At 39.5% G+C, this 10,000-nt stretch overlaps 1 protein-coding gene across 2 annotated transcripts in view; it reads right to left on the reverse strand.

Annotated features, from left to right (window-relative positions):
• Positions 1 to 3,268: 3,268 nt before the first annotated feature.
• LOC125029464 (alpha-L-fucosidase-like) overlaps positions 3,269 to 10,000 on the reverse strand; it is a 13,467-nt gene continuing 6,735 nt past the window's right edge. For both annotated transcript variants that reach the window (XM_047619353.1, XM_047619352.1), the window contains 6 exons: positions 9,841 to 10,000; positions 9,029 to 9,230; positions 8,677 to 8,817; positions 8,098 to 8,260; positions 7,843 to 7,984; positions 3,269 to 3,576 (listed from right to left, as the gene is read on the reverse strand). The exon at positions 9,841 to 10,000 is cut by the window's right edge and continues 4 nt beyond it. In XM_047619353.1, the coding sequence (XP_047475309.1) occupies positions 3,469 to 3,576; positions 7,843 to 7,984; positions 8,098 to 8,260; positions 8,677 to 8,817; positions 9,029 to 9,230; positions 9,841 to 10,000 (916 nt within the window). In that variant the 3' untranslated portion in view covers positions 3,269 to 3,468. The remainder of the gene's footprint in view (positions 3,577 to 7,842; positions 7,985 to 8,097; positions 8,261 to 8,676; positions 8,818 to 9,028; positions 9,231 to 9,840) is intronic.

Here is a 10,000-nt window from a genome sequence, read left to right on the forward strand (position 1 = left end):
TAAAGTATTTTGGCTTAATATAATTGTCTAACTTACGAACTGGTAATAGAAAATACACGTATAACTCATAATACAAGATGTTTATAATATATATACACAAAATCATCTGTTGGTCATGACCCTTGTTAAAGATTTAACATCATTTCAGTGTGCGCTCCATGAAAACAAAAAAAAATACATCTATATAACTTTCTTTTTACGCCTTGCTTATTCCTTAGGAACGAAGGTGGAAAAGGGAAGAAAATATCAGCTAGATATCGGCCCCCTTAAAAAAAAAAAAAAAGTCGAGATGAAGATGTAACTAAAAAGCACCAATAAATATCCAGTCACACTGAACTCTGCTCAATTTCAGAATAAAAAAAACGCCATTCCATAGAGAGCTATAGTCAACATCTACGACAATAAGAGGTAATATAAGCACATACAGACATTTGTTTTCAGATGTGTTATATATGCTCAGATGAAATATTGTTAGGAACAGTTACACTAAGTATCGATTTTTTTTTCGTTCGTCTCATATCATATTTCTACGATTGTTCCTATAATTTCACTGCATTAGCCACGACTTTGCCATGCTTTGACGTGGCTACACTTGCAGAATACCATTTTTCATGCCATAAGCGTGTTATGTTATTGTTATATTATCATCTGTCTATTATCGCAAACAACGTTAATTTCTAACGGGTCTAAAATTTATTTACTAGCTTATTATTAAAGTGTCTCTTCATCTAAAGGGAGAAATCAATAAAACTGATTCCAAATATTTTAGGCACGTTTTTTCGCTTATCCATGACGTCATTTAGAAAAGGCGTTCATTGGACCTAATAGTTCTATCGTTAATAGAACTATGAAAGTCTTTTATGTTAACAAATTTCCTCTTTCGGGCAATCACAAGAAATATAACAGGATAATTCACACGTTTAATTGAAAAATAAATACTAAAGCACACGATACATCCTAAGATTTAAAACAAAGATATTATGAGAGAGAGAGAGAGAGAGAGAGAGAGAGAGAGAGAGAGAGAGAGAGAGAGAGAGAGAGAGAGAGAGGATGAGAAGGAGAGAGGAAGAGTGGGAGAGAGGGAGAGGGAGAGGGAGAGAGGAGAGAGAGAGAGAGAGAGAGAGAGAGAGAGAGAGAGAGGGAGAGAGAGAGAGAGAGAGAGAGAGAGAGAGAGAGAGAGAGAGAGAGAGAGAGAGAGAGAGAGAGAGAGAGAGAGAGAGAGAGAGAGAGAGAGAGAGAGAAAGAGAAATAAAGAAAGAGAAAGAGAGAGCGAGAACGAGAGAGAGACTGAAAACACAATACAATATTACTGTATATACACTCTTTAACAATAAGGAACAGATGAAAAAGAAAATCCCTATGTCTTTTACCAACCGCACACACACACACACACACACACATACACACGAATTCAGGAAGTTATGAACCATTATACATCATTGTCTATTTCTAACACCACATCATGCAACAGTGATACGGAAAAAAAAAAAAAGGAATTATGATCATCATAAAATTAATCATGATAATATTGATAATGATGATCATATTGCAAACTTGATAATCGTGTTCTGATCGTTATCATTATGATCATAATAATAGCTATTATTGTTATTCTTGTCATCATTGTTATTATTATTATCATGATCATAATAATTATTATTATTACCATTATAATTACTATAATAATAATCATGATTATTATTTGTTATAGCTATTATCGTAATCATTTTGATAATTATCATTACTGTTACCAATCATCATTATGATAATCATTATTATCATAACTATTATTATCATTGCTATTATTATTACTATTATTGGCATTATCATTATCATTATTATTATTATTATTATTATTATTATTATTATTATTATTATAATTATTATTACTATTATTGGCATTATCATTATCATTATTATTATTATTATTATTATTATTATTATTATTATTATAATTATTATTACTATTATTGGCATTATCATTATTACCATTGTTATTATTACTATTATTATTATTATCATTATTGTTATATTGTCATTATTATCATTATCATCATCATCACTACCACTTTTATTGTTGTTGTTGTTATTATCATCATCTTTATTATCATTATAATGACTATTAATATCATCCTCATTATTATCATTATTATTAATATTACTACTATTGTTGCTGTTATTATCTTTGTTATTATCATTATCGCTATCAAAATTATTACCATTATTATTATTATTATTATCATTATTATTATTATTATTATTATTATTATTATTATTATTGTTGTTATTATTATTATTATTACTATTATTATTATTACTATTATTATTATTATTATTGTTATTATTATTATTACCATTATTATTATCACTATTATTACTATTGTCATTAATACCATCATAATAACTATAGCTAAAAGACAAAATTTTAATACACATATATAGAAGAGTAGTATAATAATAATGATGATAATGATGATGATGATAATAATAATAATGATAGTAGTAATAATGATGAATAATTGTGATAATGACAGTAATAATAATAACAAAACAACAACAGCAGTAATAATAATAATAATAATAATAATAATAATAATAATAATAGTAATAGTAATGATAATCATTAATAATGATAAATAATAATAAAAATAACAGTAATACTACGACAATAATGATGATACTTATGATAATGATGATAATAATAATAATAATAATAATATTGACAATAATAATAATAATAATATTGACAATAATAATAATAATAATATTGACAATAATAATAATAATGATAATGAAAATAATAATAATAATGATAATAATAATAACAATAATGATAATAATAACAATAATGATAATAATAATAACAATAATGATAATAATAACAATAATATAACATTAATTAATATAGAGGTGATATAACATTTATGATACGGATGATAATAACATGTTATTGATAATTACAATAACAATAACAATAACAATGATAATAATAATAACAACAGTAATGATTATAACAGCAATAGTAATATCAATAACAATAGCAATAACGTTAGCAATCATAAACAAAATAATAATGAAGATAAGAATGTTATTAAATATATAAATAATAACTGTAATAACAACAATAATAATACTGTCAACAACAACAATGATAATAATAACATTAATAAGGATGATAATAACAATGATGATAATAATACTAATGATAATAATAATGCTAATAATAATAATGATAATAATAATAATGCTAATAATAATAATACTAATAATAATAATGCTAATAATAATAATGCTAATAATGATAATGATAATAATAATGATGATAATAATTATAATAACAACGATACAAATAATAACAATAATGAAGATAATAATAACTTTATAAACAATATACCACTACAACTACATCAACTGAGACCTCCGATGAAAACCCGGCGTCGTGGATGACCCAAGATGACCTCAGGTGACCTAGGCTGGCAGGATGTCCGAGAGCAGGAGGACCCAAACCCACTGCCCTCTGACCTGTTGCATCGGCGGCAGCATCACCGTCAGCTGACCCTTGTCTGTCTTGGTGAACTGTCGAGAAGGTAACAAAGGCGTTGTAAGCGGAGATTGATATTTTGCATGTGGGAAGGGTTAGGGGCTATGTTTGGTTTACTCTTCCTAGAAATATTTAAGAGTAAGTTTGGTATTGAGACATTCTGCACACGCACACACACACACAAACACACACACACACACACACACACACACACACACACACACACACACACACACAGATATATATATGTGTGTGTGTGATTATATACACACATATATATACATATATATATAAATGTATATATGTATGTATGTATGTATGTATGTATGTATGTATGTATGTATGTATGTATGTATGTATGTATGTATGTATGCATGAATGAATGTATACGTTTTAGAAAGTCTGCTCCGTTAATTGAAATTCAGCAAATAATAATTGATGGAAATGAATTTTTTTTCCTGTGACTCATCAAAGTGTGTTGCGGTAATCTAAGCCTTTTAAAGACATGTTTTGCATAGCGAAAATAAATATATTTTTTGATGATTAAATATTAAATTAAACTATTAACTGATGTTGATGCTTAAACCATTCTTCCTAATTCGTTTTTTTCTACCATTTTATGACTTAACAATAAAACAGGCTTCGAAAATATATATAACTATACTTCCTTTGTCAATAATTCTGATATACATTCACAATAAATTCAAAATCTATCACCTGAAAATGGCATATTGAGGAAACTATACAAAAAGTAAAAGCAGCCGAATTTGTTGAGTCAGTCACGCACTGAGATATATGATTTTCAGTGAATTGAATTTCGAAGCAATGCTCGTCTAGCGTTCCTAATGTAATGGTGACGTTGCCTTTATAACACTTACAGAAACAAATATTTCCAGTTCGATGGCGGGCTTATCTGGAAATTGGCATTTTTTTATATTGACCATTCTAGCATATATATGTGTGTGTATATATGTATATGTATATATATATATATATTTATATATATATATTTATATGTATATATATAAAGGTACGGAGCTATGGCCCACCGGCGTGTGGATACGCCCTGGCTTCGTACTAACTCCTGTCCCCTGAGCCCCCTGGGGTTAATGGGCGGCTGTGGGGAGGCAGGCCTTGCCAGTCGGCCCCCCCGAGATAACCACTGGCAACGTCTAATATAGAAGTTGACGCTGGGGGGAGGGCTAAAGTCCCTCCTACCCAGCAAGTACGGCGGGCTGTGGGTCCCTCTGGGTTGGCGACCGCTGGGACTCGGGTGGGGAGGGGGGGTTACCCCCAGTCCCAGCTGGGTCCCAGCGGCCGCCAGCCTGGCGTGATGCTTGTGGGGGAAAGCCCTAGGGAGCCCTGCAGGTGGATTATGGGGCCTGCAGCCAGCCAACCTCCTCTACATGGGGCGGCGTCGGTAGGGGTGGCAGAGGTGGCGCCCACCCGGAGTGACTGCCCGAGGTTAGACCTCAGGCGGACTGTCAGGGTGGGGGCTTGGAACATCCGTTCCCTGCGACAGGACGATCGGTTACCACTACTATCGAGGGAATTGAAACAGCTGAGAGTTGAGGTGGCTGCTCTCTCGGAGGTGAGAAGACCTGGCAGTGGCACGATTAGTGAGGGTGGCTACACCTACTACTGGTCGGGCTGCAGCGATGGCCACCATCTCCAGGGAGTAGCCATAGCCATCTCCAGCAGACTTCAACCCTTGGTAGTTGAGGTCACTCCAGTCGATGAGCGTATCATGGTATTGAGACTGAAGCTTTCATTTGGCTTCATGTCTCTTGTTGCTGTATACGCTCCTACGGATGTATATAAACTTGAGGTGAAAGAGATGTTTTACGCCAAACTTGCATCTGTGGCAGACAGATGTCCTCGGCGAGATATTCGTATTGTGCTGGGCGACTTCAATGCGGTATCCGGCTGTGATCGAGCTGGCTACGAGATGTCTGTCGGTCCTCATGGCTCAGGAGCTGATGCTGGCAGTGAGAATAGCCTCCTTTTCCGTGACTTTGCTAGGTCCCAGAAATTGAGGATTTCTGGCTCCTGGTATCAGCGTTCTGTCCCGCATCGCTGGACTTGGTACAGCGATACAGGAAGAGTGGCCAAGGAGATCGACCACATCCTCGTTAGCACTCGATGGAGGATCCTCCAGAACTGCAGGGTATATCGAAGCGCTGAGTTCTGTGGAACTGACCATAGAATAGTGGTGGCTACTCTCCGGGTCCACTTTAGAACCCCCCGCCGCCCAAATGAACACCCTAGGGTGTTTCATTTGGACAGATTGAGGGAGGACGAGTGTACCCGGGGGTTTGCCGAGGCTATCTCTGGTCGTCTCACAGCACTCGAGGGCCAGACAGACCCTGTTCTTATGTGGGATACCTTCAAGCGTGAAACGCTTGATGCAGCTCAGGAATCCATTGGTGAACGCCCAAGAACAAGACAGAATTCCATCTCGCAGGAGACGCTGGAAGCCACAGATGCTTGTCGTGCGGCTCGACTGTCAGGGGATCGCACTTTGCACCGCTCTCTGGTGCGCAGGACTAGGTCACTGTTGAGAAGGGATAAGGAACAGTTTATCAGTAGTCTTGCAGAGGAGGTCGAAAGCCATTTCCTTGTAAATGACCTTCGTCCTGCCTACCAAGCTCTGAGAAAGCTGAACGCCAAGCCCCCCTCACAGACGGCTGCAGTCCGCTCAGCAAGTGGCCAGATAATCTCAGATCCTGATGGGGTGCGTGTGCGTTGGGCTGAGTATTTTGAGCAGTTGTATAAGGTTGATCCACCAACAGTTAACATGGATGCGGGTAACGTTGAGACTCCTCTGCCAGATCCACCCATCAGCGAGGATCCACCCTCCCTGACCGAAATCAGGGGGGCGATCTCCAAGCTGAAGAGTGGTAAAGCAGCAGGTGTCTGTGGCATCCCAGCCGAATTGTTAAAGGCTGGTGGAGAACCTATGGCAAGGGGCTTGCATGCAGTCCTGTCTGCCATCTGGCAGACTGGTACCTTTCCCCCTGACCTGCTGAGGGGTGTGGTCATCCCTCTCTGGAAGAGGAAAGGGGATCGGGCAAGGGGCAAGGCTGTGTTCTTGCACCAACACTTTTCAACACTTGCATGGATTGGATACTGGGTAGAGCTACTGTCCAAAGTCACTGTGGAGCAACTCTGGGCAATATCAAGGTTACAGACCTTGACTTTGCCGATGATGTTGCCGTACTCTCTGAATCTCTGGAAACCCTTGTAGCGGCTCTTGATGCATTTAGCAATGAAGCGAAGCCCCTGGGGCTAGAGGTCTCCTGGACCAAGACCAAGATCCAGGATTTTGGGGGCCTGCTAGGAGACCCTGTACAGTCGATACGTGCTTGCGGGGAAAACATCGAAGTCACAAAGAGCTTTATATACCTCGGTAGTGCATTTCACGACTCTGGGCTGTCAGACCAAGAAGTCAGTAGACGGATTGGCCTGGCAGCAGGGGTCATGAAATCTCTCGACAAGAGTATTTGGAGATGTCGGTACCTGTGCAGAAGGACCAAGTTACGTGTTTTCAAGGCCCTGATACTGCCAGTTTTACTCTATGGTAGTGAAACTTGGACACTATCTTGTGCTCTGGAATCTCGTCTTGATGCCTTTTGTAACAGATCCTTGCGCCGGATCATGGGGTACAGTTGGCGGGACCATGTGTCCAACCAACGGCTGCACCGTGAGACCGGTACAGGACCTGTTACTTGCACAATCCGTGATCGCCAACTCAGGCTATATGGCCACTTGGCTCGACTCCCACAGGATGATCCTGCCCATCAGGTTGTCTCTGTCCGAGACAACCCTGGGTGGAGGAGGCCTCTGGGACGACCGAGAAGGTCGTGGCTTGGGCAAATCGATCAAACCTGTCGTGAGGAACTAGAGATGGGCCGGGCCCCTGCCTGGCGGCTCGCCATGAGGGATCCTCGTAGGTGGAAGCGGAGGGTGGATGCGGCTATGCGCCCCTGCCGGCGTTAGCTCCATAATGATGATGATGATATGTATGTATATATATATATATATATATATATATATATATATATATGCATGTACACACACACACACACACACACACACACACACACACACACACACACACTATATATGTGTGTGTGTGTGTGTGTGTGTGTGTGTGTGTGTGTGTGTATTAATACATAGATACACATCTATCTATCTACCTATCTATCTAGAGAGAGAGAGAGAATCAATCTATATATTGCCATTCGTCAACGCGTTCTAGTTATAATCAGAGGTTCCATCAAAGGCCCAGGAGAGCTCACCTTCAGTGGTTTCAGCTTCTCGACATGACCGAGCATGTACACCTTGGTGCCTGAGGTGGGCAGGACGGAGCCCAGAATGGCCACCCCGTCCTCGGGCCATCGCAGCACGAAGGCGTAGACGTCGTTGCCTTTAGCTGTGTACCTTTCGGGGGAAGGAAGTCTTTTTATTTATCCATCTGTTTATGAATTTAGTATTATTGAATTCATTTTGGGAATGTGTTCAACGCAGTGCAACGACCATGCACCATAGCTCACCACACGCCCGGCGTCACAGCGTCGCTTTGGTGGATCCAGGGAGTCGACTCGTACACAGCCTGGCCGTTGACGTCGAGCCACGAGCCGAGTTGCCGAAGGCGCTCCTCCATGATGGCGGGAATATGGCCGTCGTGCGTGGGGCCGACGTTAACGAGCAAGTTACCTTTGGAAAGGGGGAAGCGATGCCTTGTACATTTGGCTCTATAACTATAAATTTATCAACTGAATTATTTTTTTCTAGTGTATGTGGGATGTAGTTGTTCCCAAAAGAGGGCGATGGTAAAATAAAATACGCTCACAGTTGACGAGGCACTAAGTTTGCGAAGAGACATGATAGAAGTACTGTTCAGTTATTTTCCCATTTGTATATACGTAACGTTTCTATTCATCATATTCTTGTTTATTCTTAGTGTGCACGATCCAAAAACGCCATTGATTTCGGCGATGTGTCTTACCCAATACCATCTCTCAAAACAAGACCAAAATGCTAATAGAAATTACAAGGGACAATCGGTTTCTGATGCAAAGCTTCAAGTGTGTATGTGATTGGCTAAACACTGTCACCCTTGAGCACGATACCTCCGCAGCTGATGGTTTCTGCCAAGGTGGCGAGGAGTTCTTGGATGGTGAGGTAGTTTCGAAGAGGAGCATTTCGGCGGAAGCCCCAAGAGACCTTGTCCAGCGTCATGCAGTTCTCCCACTTGTGGTTCTGGAGCTTACCTGCCGCGAATTGCTCATTTTAGCACACACAGAAATTTGTCAAATATTTCTAGAATTATATAACGTATTTCTATTTTATTCACACGAAAAAAAAAAAAATATTTCATCAATGTGCAATGAAAGAAAAAAATGCCTATAATTATGAACGTCCTGTATATTCAATCATAAAAAACAAAATATCGAAAAAACACACACACTGGCCAGAATATACCTGGATTATATCGGTCGCTGCAGGTATAGTAGGACCCGTGATTGCAAACGACACCTTTGCCCCACCTGTCGTTCACCACCACGCTGTCCTTCACTGGAGACTCGTTAAAGAGCCAGGCCAGGAAGTGCGTTGAGTTCCAGTACGAGTCGGGGGCTTCCCAGTCGCCGTCAGACCAGAGGACTTCAGGCTTGTAAATGTTCACCTGCGAGACGAGAGATAAAAAGGTCCGCTCGGTTTTGACTGGAAGCGATTTGGAATTGTGTGGTGTGTGGGTTGATATGATGAGCAGTTGCTTGTTCTCTCTGAGTAATGTTGACGTGAATCGAGTTACTATAGCATGTACTCTCAAGATTTGCTTGGATTCTTTATGCACTTTGAAAATTGATATCGGGTCTTATTAACAGAATTATTTGGAGACTCTATGACTTTTTTATTCGACAAAGACGAACGGCATGTTGGTATTACTCCTTGCAGGAATGTACATGGAAGAAGGGACATTCATCAGTACAACATATGAAGTATTTTTCTCTATATGGATTCAAAGGCTTTTGAATGAGTCTGGACAAAGAGATCATGTGCCTAAGTTCGAAATAGGAAAATGGCAACCTGGTCGGTATAACCTCGTATAGTTACCGGTTCGAAGACTCGAAATTATCATACATTAATTACATTAATATTCGACGGAACTCTTTACACAGGTGGTATTCATTAAACGACGGGAGGGAACAGCTCATTACCAAGAACATGTAAACGAAAATCTTATCAAGTAATTATAGTTTGCATCTATCTCGGCTCTAACAAAATTTACCCACCAGCTCATAAAGTTCAGGAAGTGTCTTTGCCCTGACGAAATCCTGTGTCTGGAAGCCCCTCGCTTTGTCCTCGAGGTACATGGTGTGGAACCACTCGTACATGGAGTGGTACAGGCCGAAGTGGATGTGCGGCGTCTTGGTCCTGATGGCCTGGGCGAGG

The sequence above is a fragment of the Penaeus chinensis genome, chromosome 10 (genome assembly GCF_019202785.1).
Source record: "Penaeus chinensis breed Huanghai No. 1 chromosome 10, ASM1920278v2, whole genome shotgun sequence".
Taxonomy (NCBI): Eukaryota; Metazoa; Arthropoda; class Malacostraca; order Decapoda; family Penaeidae; genus Penaeus; species Penaeus chinensis.